We start from the raw sequence: 23717 nt of genomic DNA on the forward strand, positions 1-23717 counted from the left end.
ATGTCCTGGAGCTGAGATGACCATCCTCCAACAACTTCAACTGTCTTCCTTTGTGTCAGCTATGACTCAAACCTGCAGCAAGATTTCCCTCTCCCCAGTTCCCAGACTCAAGTTTTGCTGGCACCTTCTTGATGCTATACTCTGTCAAATGCAAAGTTGATGTGAAGGGCAGTCTCCCTCACCTCAGCTCTGGAATTCTGCTTGCGTCCATGCTTGGATCAAGCTGGAACCAGACCAGGAGCTGAGTGTCCAATGGAATCCAAACCAAACGTGTTAATATTAAGACTATCCAACAATACTGTCAACAATACTTCCAACAGGTAGTGACGATCAAGTATGGATTGATAGGGTGGTAAATGGATAGGTTGGGTTTGTCCTGCTTTTTGCATACTGTTATTATGATCTCAGTTGAAGTAAATACAGATTCCACAGTGAAGATTAGCTTCTCAGACTATAATGTTTATAGGTGCAATTGTTTATCGTAATGGTCAGTCACTGAATAGTCACAAGAGGCTGCCAAATGTACTGCTAACAAAACAGCAAAGTTTATTATACCTAAAAGAAAAAAAACAATTCAAGCTACAGAAGAACTACTCAAAAGGGTCTTTTTAAAAATATCACAAATAAAATATTCTTTTTATGTTAAACAATGACCTTACAGATACTCAAATTTCAGTGAAGGGTCAGTCTGCTCCACTTTCAAGTACATTTTTCAGTGTTGAGAGTGTGGTGCTAGAAAAGCACGGCAGGTCAGGCAGCATCTGAGCAACAGGAGAAATGATGGAGGGCTTTTGCCAGAAACATTGATTTTCCTGCTCCTTGGATGCTGTCTGACCTGCCGTGCTTTTCTCGACTCTGATCTTCAGTATCTGCAGTCTTCACTTTTGCCTACAATTTTCACTGGTACAGTCGTATGAGCCATTTGTAAACAAAATGGATGCTATAATTGGATGAGATTAGGAGCCCTCTGTATAGATGGACGAATGGTCATCCTAATCCATAATGTTCTTGTGGTTTTTAGTCAACTAATGCAGGTGGCTCATGGTGCAAAATGTTTTCTGTTTAAACTCTAAAGTCTCACCATTGATGAGTATACCTCTCTTGGTTGTCTACTTTAAGAGCAACTTTTGAGTAAATATAAAAGGATGAATTCAAAGATACGAAGATTAAAAAAAAGTAGGCCACTCAACCCCTTGAGCCAACTCCACCATTCAATAAGATCATGTTGATCAGATTTTAACCTCAACTCTATATTCCTGCCTATCCTCAATAATCCTAAGGGGCGGCACGGCACGGCACGGTGGCTCAGTGGTTAGCACTGCTGCCTCACAGTGCCAGAAACCCAGGTTCAATTCCAGCCTTGGCGACTGTGTGTGGAATTTGCACATGCTCCCCGTGTCTGCGTGGGTTTCTTCTGGCTGCTCCGGTTTCCCCCCCCACAGTACAAAGATGTGCAGGTTAGATGAATTGGCCATGCTAAATTGCCCATAGTTACGTGCATTAGTCAGGGATGAATATAGGGGAATGAGTCTGGGTGGGTTGCTCTTCGGAGGGTCAGTGTGGACTGGTTGGGCCAAAGGGCCTGTTTCTACACTGTAGGGAATCTAAAAAAATCTTTCATCCCCTTGGGAATCAACAACATAGTTACCTCTGCCTTGAAAATATTTAAAGATTCCATAATCACTGCTTCTTGAGAAAGGGAACTCCAAAGACATCCAGCTGACCCCCCTTTTAAAACTATGACTCCTTGTTCTAGATTCTCCCACAAGAGGAAACCCCTTTCAAAATCCACCTGGTCACATCCCCTCAGGTTCTCATATGCTTCAATTAAGTCACCTCTAACTCTTCTCAGTTCAAGGCTACAGGCTAACTTGTCTAACCATCCTCCAAAGGCCAACTGCTCATTCCAGATACAGCAGTCTCAAACCTTCTTGGAGGAGTTTTCAGCATGTTAATATCCTTCTGTAAGTACAGTGATCAGTACTGCACATAATTGTCCAGATATAGTCTTACCAATGTCTTATATAGCTGCACATAATTGTCCAGATATAGTCTTACCAATGTCTTATATAGCTGCATTTAACTCCTCGAACAATAGAACCTAACATTATCTTAGCTTTCCCGTTTATTTGCTTCACTTGCATACCAAACTTCTTGGATTCATCCCCTTTGCATCTCAGAGGTCTCTAACCTCTCATCATTTAGATGCACTTTCTTAAAAAAAAATCACAATTTCCCACATTGTACTCCATTTACCAGATCCATGCGCATTCACTTAACCTATCACTATCCCTTTAATGGTTCCTTACAATCTTTACACAACTTACTTTTCCACCTACCTTTGTGTCATCAATAAATTTAACTACCATACCTTCAGTTCCATCTTCCAAATTATTTGTATAAATTGTAAAGAGGCCCCAGCACTGATCCCACTGGCATACCATTTGTGAAATTGTCAACCTGTAAACAACCATTTCATCCTACTGTCTACATGCTGTTAGCCTGCCAATCTTCTATCTGTACCAATATGCTATCCAGATTGTCTCCTTCACAAGTTCAAAGGTTTAATACAGTTGGGTACTACAAAGTGTCACTGGTGTCAGGATAGTTGCTTAGAAATTTGTGGGAGTTGTTCAAATCGCAACTGCTGAATCATGTTCTCTGTGGAGAGTTTGTTATCTCATATTTACCTCATGTTAATTCTGCCTATTAGAGTATAATTTGTACAGTTATAGACTATTCAGTTTTTGTTTCTAACCCTTGCATATTAAAATTCTTCGCCAGTGAAGTTACTTAATTTTCCTAGTAACAGATTCCAATCTTTCCCGACTTGAAATAAGAAAAACTGTTATTGGTCTTGCATTGAAGTTAGTTAATTTGATGGGTCCTCCATGATATTAAAAAGAAATAGCCCAATAGCAGTCACAATATTGGGAAGTGAGGCAGCCATTTTGGCTACAGCAAATAATGTTTCCATAAAGAAAAATAAGATAAATAATCAGATGATTTATTTTGCGTGTGTTGGTTGAAAGAATAATACTGGTCAGAACAACAGAAAACCTTTCTTGAAATGTGCCATGTGATCATCTGGATTTGTCTGAGAGAGCAGACAGGATCCATGTTCAATATTTCAGCCAAAAAAATGGTACCATCAACAGTATAGCATTGTGGAATACTGCACCACATTTTCAGCTGAGACAAAGTGCCCAAGTTCCTGAGATGATACTGAACTTGCTGACTGACAAGCAAGGAATATAATACTGGCATCAAATCTATCTTTAAGTCAAAGATAATATTTGCTGCAGCTGTTGACACTGGATAATATTTATTCCAAATATTAAAGGCTGCAGCATTTGACTATTGATCAGAATGTCACAGGCCAAATAATAACGCTCAAAATCAAATTCACAGTTCCAGCATTCAAAAGCACTGAGTGGGAACGAACATTGCAGAATAAATATCCATGCCTTGTTTATTATCACATATGAAACATTCAGTATAGAACTACTAACCAAAAATATTCGTTCTAGTTGATCCTGAACATCCTTCATTCCTGGAAAAGCAGCAACTCCTTGAATCATTTCAACAAAAATACAGCCCACACCCCTGGAAAGACAGAATACAAAATAATACATGATGAATTTGTTAAATTTCTAAATTGCTGAAGCATGAGCACTGTAGTTGACAGATAATAATGACAAAATGTGACATTTTAAACAGAAGAAGCAGTTTTATTTAAATGCACAGAAGCAGAAGTATGAATGTACTCCCTTGTTGCCCAACAGTATTATAAATTATAAAAAAAATTAACATCACATTCTCACTTTTTTTTAAATTGAATGTCAAGAAGAAAAATAATTATTGTAATTTGTACTTAGCAACCTGTGTAGTGTAAACCATTAAGAACCCTCTTGAGTAGTTATAAAACACAAAAGGGATTACTGGAGTTAAAATCTGTCCAATTCTTAAACGAAAGGGGATCTATTGATTAAATTACTACACATCACTTACTTTTATTAGAGCAATATTAGGGAAAGGCAGAAACCATAAATCTTAAATCAGTATTCAAAACCATAATTCTCACTCCCTTTATTAGGGAGAAGTAGCTGAAATTGGAATAGTTCCATCAGTCTTCTTTGCCATGACAAAATATCATTACACCATAGGTTTGCAAGCTGAGCAAGGTTGGGCGAATATGCAAGAAACTAGAAGTACTTTTATTGCATATAATCCAATATTTAAATCATGGCAGCTCTTATCTCAAAAGACAATAGAGCACAAATTTATAACTCAATTGTTTACACGGTGAGTTCTTGAAACCAGTCAGGCTCAGAGAGTGCAGATGATTCTGCAGAGGAGGGGGAGGGGGGGGGAAGAAAAGTCAGTGTACATGTCTCTTCCAAACTCATTCTCACTTCTAAACAGTCCCACAGCAATATTGCTAGCCATAGGCTTATTTGGGAAATTGCGTATGAGAAAATAGTTTGCAAACTAGAAGATTAAAAATAACTGACAATTTATGTCAAACCGTTAATAATATTAAAAGGGTAAATATATATATCAATACTAAGATGCTGCAGTAATTTTTCTCTGTTCTGCACCAAACTAATACCTGATCCCCAGGTTCAAAGTACAGGATGAAGTGTGGGAGAAAAAAGCGAGGAGGCAATGGCCTTGTGGTATTACTATGACACTGTCAATCTAAAGATCCAGCTAATGTTCTGGGTACACAGGTTGGAATCACTGCCATGGCAGTTGGTGGAATTTGAATATAATGATGATGACTATGAATCCTTTGTCAATTGTCAAGAAAAAACCCATCTGGTTCACTAATGTCCTTTAGGGACGGAAACTGCCATCCTTACCTGGTCTGGACTACATGTGACCTACTACAATGTGAATGACTGTTCACTGCTCTCTGGGATGGGCTGGCCTAGACAGCAGCACCCGCATCCCATGGATGAACACAGAAAAACATTCCTCTGGACACTGCTGACTGTCCTTCAGATTTCATGATTATTTTTTCAAAACCGTGCCCTTCTCCCTGCAGCAGTATCATCAAGAGAAGCAGTGAAGGCATCCTGCAAGGTATGCTGCTGGCAAAATCACACCAACATCTAATATTAAGTGGTAACAGGCCCCTAGCACTTAGTCTTCAACCTGAGGGCTTTTCAATTTTTACTGAACAATTATTACTATTTTCAAACACCTGTGGCACATTTCACAAACTGTTGTAAACTTTTACATACTTTAACAGATATCTACCAACTCAGTCACACTGACTTGATCAATACATTGCATTCACCACTGAACTAAACAAATCACTTCCACAGCACCAACACAATAACATAGGCATTCTGCAAATAATGACTCACTGCCATAAATCCTCTACATGATCTACAAGGCATACATCAGTAACACATTAAAGCATTTACCACTCAATTGACTGGATGCAACTGGCAAAGCATAATATGAAGTTCGGAGAAAGTGAGGACTGTAGATGCTGGAGATCAGAGCTTAAAAATGTGTTACTGAAAAAGCGCAGCAGGTCAGGCAGCATCAAAGGAGAAGGAGAATCGACGTTTTGGGCATAAGGGCTTATAAGGTTTTTGCTATAAATTCTGTGTTACGATCAAGACCTCCACAATCACCTGATGAAGGAGCGTCGCTCCGAAAGCTAGTGTGCTTCCAATTAACTCTGTTGGACTATAGCCTGGTGTTGTGAGATTGTGAGTGTGAGAGTGTGAGAGTGTGAGAGTGTGAGAGTGTGAGAGTGTGAGAGTGTGAGAGTGTGAGAGTGTGAGAGTGTGAGAGTGTGAGAGTGTGAGAGTGTGAGAGTGTGATGAGTGTGTGAGTGTGTGAGTGTGTGAGTGTGTGAGTGTGTGAGTGTGTGTACACAAATTCTAGTGAGCAGCTTAGAAGTGTGAAGAGTTGAGTCATACAATGATATTAAAAGAAGAAAATGTACAGCCCAGGGATAGGCCCCTTCGGCCGTCCAAGTCTGTACCGATCAAATTTAAAAGCAGAAAGCACTGGAGAAACTCTGCAGTTCTGGCAGCATCTGTGAGGAGAAAAACAAAGTTAATGTTTTGAGAATGACATGCATCTTTCAGCATATTCTATTATTTCAGATCACCAGCATCTTTAAGCAATGGGATTAGCCTTAGGGTTTTTGCTCATAACCTGTAACAGAATAAGATGAATCCCGTCAGGTTTTCCATTTGAACAATAAGAACGACTGAAGACAAAATAAAAAGGGCGTTCATAAAAAGGGACAGCACGGTGGCTCAGTTATTAGCATTGCTGCCTCATAATCCCAGGAACTAAGGTTTGACTCCCTCCCCTCACCTCGGGCAACAGTCTGCATGGATTTCCTCCCACAGTCCAAACATATACAGTTTAGGTGGATTGGCCATGTTAAATTGCCCATATTGTGGATTGGCCAGGGGAATTGCAGGATTACAGAGGATAGGTAGCAGGGTGGTCTAGATGGGATGTTCTTCAGAGGATCAATGTAAACTAGATGGGCCTCAGGCGACTGACTGTGTGGAGTTTGCACGTTCTCCCCGTGTCTGCGTGGGTTTCCATATTGTGGATTGGCCAGGGGAATTGCAGGATTACAGAGGATAGGTAGCAGGGTGGTCTACATGGGATGTTCTTCAGAGGATCAATGTAAACTAGATGGGCCAAATGGCTTGCTTCCACATTCTAAGATTCATCTGGATTATATCAAGTTAGAAATCAGATTCTTCACTAGACAGGTTGCACTTTGGAGTTTAGATTAGATTAGATCAAATTCCCTACAGTTGGAAACAGGCGCTTCAGCCCAACAAGTCCACACCAACCCTCCGAAGAGTAACCCATCCAGACCCTATATTTACCCCTGACTAATGCGCCCAACACGATGGGCAATCTAGCATGGCCAATGCACCTGACCAACACACCTTTGGATTGTGGAAGGAAACCGAAGCACCCGGAGGAAACCCACGCAGACACTGGGAGAATGTGCAAACTCCACACAGTCGCCCGAGGCGAGAATCAAACCTGGTCCCTGATGCTGTGACATAGCAGTGTTAACCACTGAGCCACCATGAGTTTTGCATCTTTACTGAAAATATATCTCCAAGCTCTTCCATTGTGCAACTGAAAATAATCTTAGCATTTCAATTCATTTTTGAAATTTCTCAATGATAAGTGTATGCCAGAGAGACTCTGTGGCTTTGAAATGGTCAAAAATTGCACATAGCATTAGGACAGCAGCCTAATAATACATAAATAGCTCTTTGTTCTTGTAATCCACAATGCTATTTCTGTCTACAAGAAGATGTTACATATCTCTGCACTTGTACTTTTCAGGAATTGCATATTTCACCCTTGAGATCTCAGTTGATCTACATCCTTTAGTGCCTTTTCAATTAATGTATATTTTTCTTCTTTTATTTCACAACTGCAGCTTTTGTTTTACAAATCATTGGCGAATGTACAATTAACCCTTATCTTGCTGAATGCTCACAAAATCTCAAATCATAGATTTCCTACAGTGCAGAGGCCATTTAGCCTATGGAGTCTGCACTGACCCTCTTCGAAGAGCATTCCTCCCAGACACAACCCCCTCCACCCTCATAACCCCACATTTCTCACAGCTAGTCCGCATAGCCTGCACATCCTTGGACATTATGGGCAATTTAGTATTGTCAATCCACCTAACCTGTACATCTTAGGACAGTGGGAGCACCCAGCAGAAATCCATGCTGGCACAAGGAGAATCTGCTCCGAAAGCTAGTGTGCTTCCAATTAAACCTGTTGGACTATAACCTGGTGTTGTGTGATTTTTAACTCTGTCTACATTGACAGTCATCTGAGGCTGGAATTGAACCCAGGTTCCTGGCACGTGAGGCAGCAGTACTAACCACTGGGCTATTGTGTCCCGCTTCTGTAGCCTGTTATTGATTTTAAAACATGCCCCTAACTGCTGGAAGACCAGTGGTTTTTATGGTTGTGCACGATAGCCTCAAGAATGAAAAGGGGTATGTTTTACATGGAGATCTTTCCAATCTTCCAGAGTCAAATTCACAAAGGAAGAACTGAAATGGTGTAACAAAAGTGTCAGCTACTTTATGATTCTTTCTGTATTGTTAATTCTCGTTTATTTTTCAATGCATGCTTTAAGTTCCACTTTTGTTTTAATTTACATATCTTAATCCTCAGATGCATTTGTACTTGCGAACGGTGAAACCTGAAAACTATTGAAACCTATAGTACTTTCACCAGGCGTCATTTATTGGGTGTCCTTACTTTTCAAGAAGGCAATCATTTTGGGAGTAAAAAGGTTGAACCAGATATTGCAGCATTCACTGGATCTCCTGCACTATGCTCCTTCCTTTCCCACCCTTGCATAGAATCATGAATAACTCTGGAGGCCTGCCAACAGGATGCAATTATAGTTGATTTGCTGGTTGTTTGGTTTCCCAGGCCCTTGGCTGCCTGATCTCTCTCTCTCTCTTTCAGCTGAAGGGACGATATCTGGTTCTTATGCTGGCAGCCTCCACAGAGTCAATGGTTGCTGCATGGCTGGACTGCCTAGCAGTCTCCAGCCAAATTGCAGGTCAAATAATGTATCACAGGCATGTGTCTGGCACCACTGACCCCAACTATTAATATTTCAAGAGCTGGGGAGTAGGGAGGGATCAGTACTCAATAGCAGAGCTCCAATTCTGGGCAGAGGCTTTCCTGAAGGTTTGATAACATACTCACAAATCTTTATTTGTGGCTTTGCATGATTAATAATATCCCAATGTTTGTCAGTTCCAATAGTCTCTCAATTGTCCAGTATTTTCAAAATTTTTCTTGAGAAGGCAGATACAAAATATCTGTTCAATGCGTCTGTCATTAGAATTCTATAGTATAATTTCTCCTGCCTTTATCTTAATGAGAGCCACATCTATTTTAATTAATCTCTTTCTTATTACTTGCCTCTCGTTGCCTTTTGCTAGTTTAGTTTCTTATTTTCTGTCCTACAACAGGCAAAGCAGCTTAGTGCACAGACTCATGAGGAAGCGAGTTAATAACATCATAAGCCATAGTGATGTGGTAAGGAGTCAGCATGGGAATTTTCAAACCATCAAACATCAGTAAACATTCCAGATTAGCATTGTATCCAAGCTGCTTGGTGGATCTCGTGCTTGCGCCAAATATAAAAACAACACAAATAAAAGGGGAGAATCTGGGTCTGTTGCATTTCCAGATTCTGACCAAGTAATGATAAAATTATACAAAATAAATTTTACAAACCTAAAAAAGGTATGCCACAACAGCAAACACTGAAAATAGCAAGCAAGCAGCCTTTAGCCCATATATCTAATGTTTAAATATTCACCTTATCCAGCACTACACCAGCTGGGAAAAGCTCAGTACTGTGCTCAGATATAAATCTGAGCATTTGAACTTGGCATTTCACCTGTGTCTGTGCTTCTATCCACTTGGGGAAAAGTGCAGCAGATGCAATGCAGCACTTAAAAGTACTCAGTTTTAGTAATATTTGTTAGATTATTTCACAAAGAAAAACAGGGACTCCAACAAGGAAAAAATGGATTTTGCATTTGCACTTTTAAGTCTGATCCATTTTTCCCTTCACAATCGCTTCTTCTGCACACCACCTCCACCCCCACCACCCCAACCCCCACACACCTATACTTATTAGCTGGGGAGTGTTAGTCATTAGTTACATTCTTAGCTCTCTGAAGGAACCAATGAAGTATAAAAATATCCTCCAGCTATAGTCCATTGGGTACCTACATTTCCCAGCAGTCACTAATTGCAGATTTAACAGCTGGTGCCATGTACTGTTGCCCCAGCCTTGAATCTTCCCTCACATCATCAATCATGTATTCAAGATGTCACTTGCAGTCTCCTCCTAAACATGTGCTGTACGGAAGGGCGTGTTTAGCAAGTCTTCATATACAATACTGTTATATGAACGTTTATGTCTGGCATAACTGCAGGTGATTGTAGAATAACAACCACTTAAAAGATAAATACTTGAACAATGGGAATATACTACAAGTATTTGCAAGTTTAATGATGAATTACTGCATGTTGCTAAAAGTTTAAAGTGTATTTCAGCAGCTTGTTTCAAACAAGTCTTGGCAGTTGACTGGAAAAACCTTGGTTTAAGTTATCATTAACCTTTTAACTGATGACTAACAGAATGGAATAATGCTGTTTTTTTCTGATAAATGCAAAGACTACACCGATGACTAGCTCTGCTTGGATTGAAGTGCCAACATATGCAAATGACCTTCCTGGTCTGCAATCAGGTGATCTCGTCAACAAGCCACACACAGACCGCAGGCTGCAATCTTACAGGCACATCAGTAAAGACTCCATTTTGTCCCAACGGCTGCCTTGTGAATCCACAACTACTGTCAAAAGTGAAGCTACAATTGTACATGGAATAGTTATAAAAGAGCATAACTACTGACACAAACCGACAGCAATGTTCAGAGTTGTGAAAATTGCCATGAACAACTGAAATAAACTTTAAAAAACAGCAAAAAGATAGGCCACAGCTGGAACACTGAGCAAGAGAAAATGGTTGTTATATTTTCACTCCCAGCTCTGGTTGAAATAACAAAATGAGTAAATTAGCAGATTAAATATCACACCTTTTCATTTCCTTTATTCTTGGTTCATGGATTTTTTTTTTAAAAAAGCAAGATACTACTTTAAACCAATGAGACTGCCTAAACAGATGGCTGCAATTCCAAAAATCATGCTTACAAGAGCACATTGTATACGACGTTGTTTTGCCCTAGAACAGTGAGGGGCAAGAAGCAGGGATGAGAGCGCTAAACTGAGGGAACACAGACTGACAACAAATGTTCTGACTGGCCCCTGACCAGGTGATCATGGTTTTTGTGCATTTGCCCTGTATCTAGCCGGCAAAGAGAAAGCTTCAGGAAATCTCTCTCTCATGTGGTGATACTGAAAAGTCTCCAGAAACAGCTCATTGTCTTCCACTTACTTTTCTCGGCAAATCCGCTGTTGAAGGGGGGAAGAAAACACTTTTGAAGAGTGTGGAAGGACAAATTCTCAACCAGTGAAGGAAAGAAAGCATTGGCGTGCAAACAACCTTATGTCAAAAGCAAACAACTAAAAGGAATTGGAACAAATTGGAAGAAACTGAAAGAAACAGCTCATCAACTCCTGTGGCCCAAACTGGTGCTCTTGAAATGCATTTGACTTATTTTTAACTCCACCCCTTAATATCCACATATTGCCTATCCTTTCGTGCCTCTTTATTTGTTGAATTTAAAGGGAATAGAATTAAGTTAGAGTGTGCTTATAGGTTATCAGTTCATATTTCCTAATTGCTGTTGGTTAAAGACTATTTACTTGTAACAAACAATTTTCTTGGAAAGTTTGACTGAATCTTTCACGTTTGTGATGACTCAGGGATTAGTGGGTCTTGATTTCCAGAGCATGACCTCAATGCATTGATAGCAGGCAGAGCATTAGCACAGTGAAGGAAGATCAAACCTTGCATTAAGCTGATAGATACTGCAGGCCCAGAAGGCAGAACAGTAACAGACATGAAAATTTTATTAAGGGCATCATGCAAATGAGAAGGCAGCTTGTTAGTATATAGAAAGCAATGTTCTTGCTGCTAAACCAAGCCTTTTGCACACAAGTGCATTTGACGACTGGCACAATGATCTGAAGACATTGATAAATCACTCCCATACCATACATGCCAATTCAGGCAGGTCCATAGTGAAATATGGTTTGAGTGGGTGAATGATGACTCCATGGAGAAAAGATCAATATAAAATATCAGGTTGACATCAGTGCGTCAGGACACATCATGACTTTCACAGGCCTGTGAAAAATGGCTCAAAATATTGATTCAGAAATGAAGCCCTCAAAGGTACATAGAACATAGAAAAGTACAGCACAGAACAGGCCCTTTGGCCCATGATGTTGTGCCGAGATTTAATCCCAATGTAAAATATAATAACTTAACCTACGCACCCCTCAACTCACTGCTCTCCATGTGCATGTCCAGCAGTCGCTTAAATGTCACCAATGATTCTACTTCCACCACCACCGCTGGCAACGCATTCCATGCATTCACTACTCTCTGCCTAAAAAACCTACCTCTGATGTCTCCTTTATACCTTCCTCCTAATATCTTCAAACTATGACTTCTCGTACCAGTCCATCCTGCCCTTGGGAAAAGTCTCTGGCTATTGACTCTATCTATTCCTTTCATTATTTTGTACACCTCGATTAGGTCTTCTCTCTTCCTCCTCCTCTCCAGAGAGAAAAGTCCCAGCTTAAAGTCGAGGTAGGGTTGAAAAGTTGTGTGATGGCACCATACTTGCACTGAGAGAACAGATTTCTTAGCATCAAAGAAGACCTGGTCTTCTAGATCATAGATGGCACCTAATTTGATTTGATTCATTATTGACACACATATGGAGATTGTGAAAAGTATTGTTTTGTGTGGTAACCATACATAAACTAAGGGAACGTTTTGCCGAGCATCTCAGCCGGGCCTGCAGGGCCGACCTGAACTCCCAGTCACCGCCCATTTTAATTCCCCTTCCCACTCCCTCACTCCCTTTCCAACATGACCATCTTTGGCCTCCTCCATTGTCACAATGAATCAAACTGCAAAGTGGAGGAACACCATCTCATCTTCCACTTGGGCAGCCTACAGCCCAGTGGACTCAACGTTGAGTTCTCCAATTTGAAATAACCTCCCTTCCCAGCCACCCCCTTCCATTCCTCTCATCGACCTTCCTTTAGCCACCAACTGGATTCATTCCTCCCATCGTCCAACCCTCGCACCCTCTACCTGTGTTCACCTATCCCCATCTCACCACCCTGCAACCCACCTCTTATTTGCAACTCCCTTACATCCACCCTCAGTCCTGAAGGGTTACACCTGAAATATTGACTTTTCCACTTCCTGATGCTGCCTAGCTTGTATTTCCAGCCATCTGCTAGTTGACCAGACAAATCATAACTTACCCAAGTAAAAAAAAAGTAATAGAACGTGATGCAGAATACTGCTACAAAAAAGGTGCAGAGAAAGATCAACTCCTATATGAGAGGTCTGTTCACATGTCTGATAACAGCAGGGAAGAAGCTGTTCTTAAAACTGCTGGAACATGTTTCAAACATTTGTGTCTTCTACCCGATAGAAGAGGGTGGAAGAGAGTATAACCGGGATGGGAGGAGGCTTTGATTATGTTGGTTATTTTCCTGAAGCACTAGGAAGTACAGATGGAGTCAATGGAAGAAAGGCTGGTTGTCATGACTGGGCTGCATTCACAACTCTCCATAATTTCTCATGGTCTTGGGCACAGCAGTTGCCGTCCAAACTGTGATGTTCCTGGATAGGATGCTTTCTATAGTGCATCTATACAAATTGGTGAAAGACATTGTGGACATGACCAACTTCCTTGGCCTTCTGAGGAACTAGAAGCATTAGTGTGCATGCTTGATTGTAGTGTCGATGTGGTGGTGACCACCTCCATCTCAGCACCCTCGATATCGACAGTGGTGTGTCCTCTATTTCTGTTTATAGGAGATGACCAGCTCCTTTGTTTTGCTGACATTAGGGGGAGAGATTGTCTTTACACCATACCACTAAACTGTCAATTTCCTTCCTGTACTCTTTCTCATCATTATTTGATATCTTACCCACTGCAGGTGGTGTCATCAGCAAACTTGTAAATGGAGTTAGAGCTGAATTTAGCCACACAGTTGAGAGTAAGGAGTCTAGTAAGGGGCTAAGTATGCAACATTGTGGGGCACTGGTGTTGAGGTTTATTGTAGGGGAGGCATTGTCACCTATCCTTGCTGATTGCGATCGGTGAATCTAATGCTTGATCAGCAAACCTCAACACATCAAAAGAAGAAATTTGGAAGCTGGATAAAAGCAGGTTTGTAACTACTTTCTGGACATTCAAAGTTGCAGATGGTTGCAACTGCTTTTGGAATATCCATCCTCCAGAGTAATATCAATATAGACCACAAGAGATGGTTAGTGATCTTCCAGGAGTGGAAGCTATAGTGGGTGATCTACCAGCTTATGAATGTGGATACAAAATCAAAATCTAGTGTTACTGCTAGGCAGAAATCCCCAGATAAACCTGAACAAGAAATAAAAACTGGGATTAAAGATGCCTGGAGTCAAGTTAGAGGTCATGCATTGGCAGAAGGTCCTCAACCAGATCCTGAGGAATTGAAAGGTGTGGGAGGGATGCAGCAGCCAACAGATGTAAAAGCACTGCAATGATTCATCAGTTTTGTCAGCTATTTGGCCAAATTCCACTTCAGTTTATCACTGGGTGGTGAAACATTACATCAATTCATGACCAAGGACATGTCGAGGCAATGGGGCACTGAACAACCACCAATCACTAAAACCAAGCAACTTAGTGATAGTATTTCAGCACTGCCAAGACCATTTCATAAATTATAAAGTCACCCTTCATTGTGATGCCAGTGAGACGAAAATCAGAGTATCCCTGATGCAGCATTGATAACTGGCTGCATTTTCATCCATAGAGACAAGAAAACTGCAAAGTAGACAGGCAGGAGGCTGGAAGAACACAGCAAACCAGGCAGCATCAGGTGGTGAAGTCGATGTTTCGGGTGCCACACCTAAAACATCGACTTCTCCACCTCCTGATGCTGCCTGGCTTGCTTCTTCCAGCCTTCTGCCTGCATTTTCATCCATCGCATTCAGACAAACAGAATTGTGATAAGTTCACATTGTGAAAGGGCCCCTATGATTGTCTTTGTTTGTGAACATTTTCATCAATACCTACTTGAACAAGAAGCCTCTTGCAACATTTAAAATATTTAAAATCACAAACATTTAAAAATATTTTCAAGATGTTACTACCTTCTTGAAAGCATTTATAGAGCTAGATCAGATGTGACAGATAAGCAAAGGAAGATACACATAGCAGGCATGCTGTCAAGAGCAGCACCCCTGGAAAAAAAACAATGATGCTAAAACAAGAATGCAAAATCTTTGAGACCCAAACTGAAGCAATAGTTCATCATGCTCTGTTAGTTATCAACACAGCACAGACACTGTACATGATTGACAAGTGCCGTACTGACTTTGCTTAAGATGGTGGTGGTGAACTGCCTTTTTGAACCGCTGCAGCACATCTGCTGTGGGTTGACCATTAGGGAGGGAATTTCAGGATTTTGACCCAGCAACAGTGAAGGAATAGTGATACATTTCCAAGTCAGGATGGTGAGTGGCTTGGAGGGGATTTTGAAGATGGTGGTGTTCCCAGGTATCTGCTGCCCTTGTCTTTCTAGATGGAAGTAGTCGTGGGTATGGAAGGTGCTATATGATGATCTTTAGTGAATTTCTGCAATGCATCTTGTAGATAGTACTCACTGCAAGTACTGAGAGCAGGTGGTGGAGAGATTGGATGGTTGTGGATGCAGTGCCAATGAAGCAGGCTGGTTTGAATTAGATGGTGTCAAGCTGGAGTGTTGTTGGGGCTGCACTCATCCAAGCAAGTGGAGAGTATTCCAACACACTCCTGACTTGTGCCTAGTAGGTGGTGGGCAGGCTTTGTGGAGTTGGTAGATGAGTTACTCACCCCAGTATTCCCTGCCTCTGATGTGCTCTTGTAGCTACTGCATTTATGTGGCAAGTCCAGTTGAGTTTATGAGTAGCTCCCAGGACATTGATAGTGGGGGATTCAGTGATGGAACACCATTGAATGTCAAGGGGCAGTGGTTAGATGGTCTCTTGTTGGTGTTGATCATAGCTTGGCATTTGTATGGCGTGAATGTTACTTGTCGCTTGTCAGCCCAAACCTTATTGCATTCAGACATGGACTGCTTCGGTATCTGAGTCATTGCGAATGGTGAACATTATGTAATCATCGGCGAACATCCCCACTTCTGACCTTATAATGGAGGGAAGGTCACTAATGAAGCAACTAAAAATAGTTGGGCTGAAGACACTATCCTTGAGGAACTCCTGCAGAGATGTCCTGAAGCTGAAGTAGTTCGATACAGAGACTGATGTTACCTGCACCCAAATTACTCTTCCACTAGCAAAAAAAACTACCAAAGTATTAACAAGTACCTGCAACAAAATCGAGGTGTAATGGTAGAAAGCACATTTTCATTTTGACGTGACTACCAAAATGCAGCACTGGACAACCAATCAGGGTACAAACCTTCAATGCTCTCAAGAGTCAGGCCAAGTGACAGCTTGGGATCTGTGTAGAACAGTTGTCATTTCAATCTTACATGTGGAAGTAAACAGACTGATATACCATTGCAACTGCAGGCACTCATGCACAATTGGAGAAGCTCTTTCTCAACTATAGTTGGATGATTAGGAAGATAGGAACACATCACCTACACAGACCAAGGTCAACCAACCATCAGACCCAGAAGTCCACAGCAATCCAATGGAAATGGAACAGATATCATGGCAACATAGCAATGATATTCCCTCGGGAAGGAATATCACCCAGATAAAGAGTCAACAACAATACACCCACATCATTAGAATCTAATTGATTTAAAGACTAGGTAGGCAAAGCATATACAAAAACCAGTGAAAATAACAAGCAGTTGAGAACTGTTTTATGTATATCAGGCAATGTGAATAATTTTAAATAAATGCTAATTTGGATGAAAGAGGATCTTTGGGCTGAAACGCAATCATGTCCAAATGTCCTTTACCAATATAGGGAGGTGCCAGTGTTGGACTGGGGTGGATAAGGTCAGAAATCAGATGACACCTGATTATAGTCCAACAGATTTATTTGAAAACGCTAGCTTTTGGAGCATTGCCCCTTCATCGCTTTTAACGGGTCACTTCAGCTGACAAAGGCGCAACACTTCAAAAGCTTTGATTTCGAATGAACCTGTTGAACTATCACCCGGGTGTCATCTGACTTTTACCATGGCACGCAGCCATCTCAGAAGCACTTCAAAGATTCTATTCTGACTAGACTACTGTTTGCCAATACAGAGCAAACACTTTTATTCATTTTATGTGGAACCTCACCTCTGGAGTTCAATTCCAATTTAGTTGTAACTTGCCAATGCAAAACATAAGGAAAAAGTTAAACATATCAGAAACGTGCAGGCAAATAGACCTACCACATGTCGAGGCAGGTGGAGTACTCTGTGGAACCCAGCAGGACATCTGGAGGTCTGTACCATAGGGTAACCACCTCATTGGAATACGTGTGGCTGGGTACGGACTTGGCTCGGGCAAGTCCTGAAAACAAAATGAAGATCAGATGTTAAAAGTGAGCTTTAACCTCAAATGAAGAACTCTAACCTTTCTCAAAACCTATGTTAATATCAGGGCTTTGCATTTGAAATGAAACTGCCGATGCAATTTACTCAACATTGGGACACAGTTCCGTCAATATTGTACAACTTTGAGAAAATATTAATGTCATTTTTTTCAACAATAACATACTGGTTAAGTACTCAAGCTTCATTCATAGACAATTTAACAAATTGTTACTTTAGACTGTCAAGTGGAAATATTTTCCTTTCCAAAAGTACCATTTATAAAAGGTATATCCAGAAACTTGACAATCAACTTCATACATTTTATCTGACTGAGCATATGCAAACCTAGACCATATAATTATCAATTGTGTCTAAACAGTAAAATGACGCCACGTTCCCATGGTGTCTAATATTATTGCTGCGAGAAACATTCACAGCAGTGGTAGACAAAAAGTTAATAGATATGAGCTAGAGCAGCAAATAACTGGTCCATATTGTTTAACTATTTTACTGTAGTTACATTCAGCTGAAAGCACAGTTAGTTCCTGATAAGCGTTCTAGATGAAAAACTAATATCGGATCAGACTACTGCTTGCAAACACAAAACAAGGTCCATTATTCATTTATGCAGAAGCTCACCTGGGACCTGGTCTTTATAAACCATAATGTAAATCACAATAATTAATGCACTGAAATATTTACTTAATTATCCCTTTAATTTTGAAAAAAGTTCCTAGCAACTATTAGTTGTGAAGAGTCATGGGATTTGAAACATTAATTCTGCTCTCTCTCCACAGATGCTGCCAGGCCTGTTGAGTTTCTCAGCTATTTCTGTTTTTGATTCCAATGTCCATAATCTGCAGATCATTGCTTATTATCCCTTTCATTTTGCCAGTTTTAGAAAAAAGGAGCTCACACAAGAAATGATAGCAATATAGATTAAATATTAATTTTCTGTGACAATACTCAATCACACCTGGCAAAATAAAAGCTGAAACGTTCAATGATTTTAACTTAAATTTGTCCATCACTAGCTACGCCAGCATTTATTGCTTATTCCTGATTGCCCAGAGGGTAGCTAGGAGTCAACGAGATTGGAGTGTAGCCCAGACTAGGTAAGGATGGCAGATTTCATGCCCTAAAAAGGGGATTACTGAACAAGATAGGTTTTTACAATAATCAGTGTTTACATGGTTGCCATTTTTCTTTTTGAATGCAAATTTTTTCATCTGCCATAATGGGAATTAGTACTTATGTCCCAGAACAGTCGCCTTGCATTCTGGATTACTAGTCCATTGATATTAAGACTACGCCGTTGGCTGGCAGTCAGAACAATGTTAGTTACGTAAATCCACCATTACAATATACATTGGCTTACTTCACCAGTGCCATTGCGGAATAGTGTTTAAGAATCAGCAAGTTATCAATGCCGCTCCCAGGGAATGCTGTTTGTTAATCTATCAACAGCCTATTCTTCCATTGTCGCATGCACGTTCCAAAGGTATCAAAGTGCGCACTTTAGCGAAAAGACCTTACTTGCAACATTTGAAAAATGAGACAGCTTTGTCTTTGGGAATTAGGTAGCAACATAACAAATAGGAACTGGAGTAGGCCATTCAGTCTCCTGAGCCTGCTCCTCCATTCAACAGGATCATGGCTGATCTGACATTCCCCACATCCACTTTCCTGCCTTTGCCCCATAACCCTCGATTTCCCTACTGAAAGATTTTTTTTACAATAACCTTAAATATATAGAAGGACTCTGTTCCCACAGATCTCTCTAGCAAGTAGTTCCAAATCCTCAGAAGAAACTCTCCCTCATCTCAGTCTTAAATTAGCTGCACTTCTATTTTGATACCACGCCCTCTGGTCCATGAGGAGAAACATCCTGAGAGCATTGACCCTGTCAAGTCCCTTGAGAATCCTATATATTTCAAAGAGATCACCTCTTATTCTTCTGAGCTTCAGTGAGTCTCCACCTGTTTAGCCTCTCTAAACAACCCCTCAATACCATGGATCATTCCAGTGAACCGTCTCTAAACTGCCTCCAATGGAATGGGATCTTTCCTCAAAAAAAGGAACCAAAACTGCTCAGTACTCCAGACGTGGTCTCACCAGCAACTTGTACAGTTGCAAAGTGTCCCTACTCTTATCCTCTAACCCCATTGAAATAACAGCTAACATTCCTGATTATCTGCTAATATCCATGTACCCCAAATCCCTTTACGTTGTAGCTTTTTGCAGTTTTTCTCTATTTAAGCAACTCACTGCTCTTTTGTTTTCTCTTCCAAAGTGAACATGGTCAGAGCAGCCCATTTGATACCATTCCCCAATTTATTTATTGAAGAAAAATAATTTATTCTCAGTTAATGGACATAGCTGGAAAGATCAGCATATATTTTCGATCACTAATGTTCCTGAATAATTGCTGATAACTGAACAACAATTTGGGTCAGACTGTATCTATAGATAAAGAGAGCTAGCTTTTCAGATCCATGACCATTATAGAGTCAGAGTCATAGAGTCATACAGCATGGAAACAAACCCTTCAGTCTAAGCAGTCCATACCAACCATAACCTGAAACTGACCGAGTACCACCTGCCTGCTCCTGGTCCATATCCCTCCAAACTTTTCCTATTCATGTATCCAAATGTCCTTTAAACATTGTAATTGTACCCGCAGCCACCACTTCCTCAGGAAATTCACTGCACACGTGAACCACCCTTTGAGTAAAAGGTTTGCCTCTGTCTTTTTAAAATCTCTCTCCTCTCACCTGAAAAACGTGGCCCCTAGTTTTAAAATTCCCCATCTTGGTGAAAAGACAACTACCACCAACACTATCTATACCTCTCATTATTTCATAAAATTTTGTCAGGTCACCTCTCAACCTCCTACACTCCAGTGAGAATATGATCCAACCTTTCCAGCCTCTCTCTATAACTCAAACCTTCCATATCTGGAAACATCCTGGTAAATCTATTCTGAACTCTCTCCAGCTCAATAATATCCTTCCAATAACTGGACGACCAGATCTGGACACAGTATTCCAGAAGAGGCCTCACCAATGTCCTGTACAACCTCAACATGGCTTCCCAACTCTAATGCTCAAAAGGACTGAGCAAATGTGCCAAACATCTTTTAAACCACATACTTCAAAGAATTATGTACCTGCACCCCTAGATGCCTCTGTTCTACAACATTACCCAAAGCCATATTATTAATTGTAGAAGTCCTACCACGGTTTGTTGCACCAAAATGCAATACCTCACATTTATCCAGATTGAACTTTACCTGCCATTGACCTATTTGATCAAGATCCTTTTGTAATCTTACAAAAATTTCTCTGCTTACAAGGCCACCAATTTTGGTGTCATCCGCAAACTTACTAACCATGCCTTTTCTATTCTCATCGAAATCATTTATACGAATGACAAACAGAAGAGGACGCAGGACTGATCCCTGTGGAACACCTCCAGTCCGAAAAGCAACCCTCCACCATTACACTGCCGTTAAGCCATTTACCTATTCAGTCGGCAAACTCACCCTTGATCAGACTAAGTATCTTATTCGGCTACCTTCAAGTGCAGTACAGAACGAATCACGCTTTGGAATTAACGTACTTTGTTCAGACCAGATAAGAACAGGAAATTGTCTTCCTTAAAAAGGCATCGATATCTTAAATGCCCAACACGTTCAGTCAGATAGCTTCTTGCAAAAGAGATCCTGGCTTTTCTTTTTTACTTCCAAGTTTCTGTTTGCTCTCATGCTGACAGCAATGAGTTAATGGCAATGCTCATTATTCTAGTAGCAAGGCCATTATATCTCAATACCCATTTTATCATATTTCCAAAATACTACAACATGAATACATTCTGCCCATGGATCATTGATTGAATTACCTGGATGTTTGAAATCATAGCTTAGATCTAACTGTCAGTGTCCAAGTTGTGGCTTATGCCAGTACTCCAGTTAAAATACATTCGGATCCCTCTCTGGCTGCATCAGGAAGCTGCTCCCTTGGCTCTGCTGTTGTTGTAATGAGGCCATAGTTTGAGAGATGGAAATCCAGCATTGCCATACTGTCATTAATGTCATGAGCTGAAGATACAGCCTTTGAAGATCATCCTTCGGTTCAATGACATTTAGGGTTTTCTTTTAAGTTTACATTTGCTTTTAATTACTTTCTACTGTTTACGGATGTTTACAACTACTTTTAAATGCATGACAGTTTTTACAAGTATTTACAGAAATTCTTATAAAGGCTTCTCAGTGTTCACTGGTGCTTTTGAACACTTTCAAATGTTTCAAATTTTCAGTTCTCACCAAGTTCACATTCCATCATCCTCCCACCTCCCAGACTCTGCTCATCTTTTCCTTCATTGAACCCTACTTTTGGTATCCTTTGCTCTGCTCACCTCTCTGTCACAACAGCCACCACCTCCTTGCTACCTCCACTCAGCTCATCCCAGACAGAGTCTGGGGTGGGTGTATGGGCTTGGCATGGATGGTGAAGACAGAAAAAGGAGAGATACTAAGGCTTTGACACTATTATGATTTAGAGGGCTGTGAAGTTATGCACTGAAAAGATTCTGGTGGAACTATCAGCGTTTGCACCATTAGAACGTGAAGTTTGGCAGAAGTGAGTCTAAGTTCAAGTGGAAGTTGGCAAATTTCCCATAACTTGCACTGTTTCCTCCAGCAGTGTCAGCATTTGCCACTAATGGGACCAAAAAAACCTGGGCCAGTATCTTTTAATATTGGTGAACAACTGCTAGCACTAAGTCAAATATCCATCATGCAGTATCAAATAAATAAATCCCTTCACTCAATCGCAAAGAAATGCTGCAATTGACACGAAATGGATAAAACTTCCATTTTGCAAAAATATCGATATGTAAAATCCTTTTCCTAGAAGAAATTACATTTTTGCATGTAAATGGCTGAAACCAAAGTGACAGATGAAGCGTTGAACACTCAATTCCGGCCTCAGTTTCTCAATCCAAGTCACTTCTTTGGACAAAACAGTTGAATACTGCAGCAGTGAACTAATCAATAATTGCAGAATATGAATCCTGCTTTGGGGTCTGACATACAACATCAAAAAATGTCTGAAGGTCACGGAATGATTCAGAAATAGCATTCACTCCTTTGAGGTTTTCTGACCTTGAAAGGTGCTTCTTTGAACACTTAAATCATATCAGTGCAAAATCTGGGATCTCAACTACACTATGCACAAAGGCACAGACTCTGAATTTATCACATATCATATTGTTCAACTTTTTGTGAAAAACACTCAACAGCACAGCACAGGATATTCTATGAAACCAAACACCTGGCTACAGGTTACAATAAACAGAGATCAATCCTCACAGCACGTGTCGTGGCTTTATTCCTGTTTCCTAAACTGCTACTATGACTACACTGTAGGGAGGCATTTTTTATCTTTTAAAAGGATAGAGCTCTTCAGCTGACATTAGAACTGGTTATTTTAAAGGCTCAAGTGAATTGAAATGTACAAGAATAATATCTGAAGACTCCTGGCTGTGCGATCAGTATGTGTCACAAGAAATATTTCCTCTGGCCCATTAATCTATCACACTAGTAAGTCTGGCAATTGATCATCACAGACTTAGCACTCTGCAGAAAAATACATCTTCTTTATTTTGGCTCTGACAAATGTCACTACACACTCTGATTTTGGACATATTTTCAGACAGCAAAAGATAAGTCAGCATTTACTTGCACATTAGCAGCAGGTTGAATACTCTTGGCTGCTTGTGTGCAGCTCAATTAAAGTTAATTTCCCAACAAACTTTCAAATTGTTCCCGGTCCTGTTGGAGACCCAGATATTAAAGCTTTCTCCTTGTTTGCTGGTCTTTTCAGAACAATATTTACTTGCTGGAATCCAGCTGGAATATATGTGCGTCAAATCTTTATTAACATTGTTTCACTGCTGCCCACAGGTATACATGGAAAATGATCGGGAGGAGATTAGTTCACTTGAGAATGTAGCTTTAAGAAATTTCTGGAATTTGTATATGAGAGAACTGAAACTACATGCCCATTCTAAAAGATGAGAGATTTAACAAATAAACCAGGTCTTTTTCAATGTATAATTTCAGTTACATCATATTGTAAACTTTTGCCATAAATTCTGTGTCCTATGATCTTATACTCCACAACGACCTGATGAAGGAACAGCGCTCCGAAAGCTAGTGCTTCCAAATAAACCTGTTGGATTATAAACTGGTGTTGTGATATTTAGCTTTGACAAAATTGGAATTACTTGAAAATTGTGATGTTGATTTCTTTATCTAAAATGACCCCAAATGCAAGACACATGTAAGTGACGAATCCATTTCATGTAAATTTAAGAAAAATGGTTTACATAAGTAGCATGACGCT

General features: G+C 40.4%; 1 protein-coding gene across 5 annotated transcripts in view; it reads right to left on the bottom strand.

Annotated features, from left to right (window-relative positions):
* Window positions 1-23717, bottom strand: part of cdk14 (cyclin-dependent kinase 14) — a 659453-nt gene that overhangs the window by 294949 nt on the left and 340787 nt on the right. For all 5 annotated transcript variants that reach the window (XM_043690284.1, XM_043690286.1, XM_043690285.1 and 2 more), the window contains 2 exons: window positions 17167-17287; window positions 3513-3606 (listed from right to left, as the gene is read on the bottom strand). In XM_043690284.1, coding sequence (XP_043546219.1) covers window positions 3513-3606; window positions 17167-17287 — 215 coding nt within the window. The remainder of the gene's footprint in view (window positions 1-3512; window positions 3607-17166; window positions 17288-23717) is intronic.

This window comes from Chiloscyllium plagiosum, chromosome 5 (genome assembly GCF_004010195.1).
Source record: "Chiloscyllium plagiosum isolate BGI_BamShark_2017 chromosome 5, ASM401019v2, whole genome shotgun sequence".
Classification (NCBI taxonomy): Eukaryota; Metazoa; Chordata; class Chondrichthyes; order Orectolobiformes; family Hemiscylliidae; genus Chiloscyllium; species Chiloscyllium plagiosum.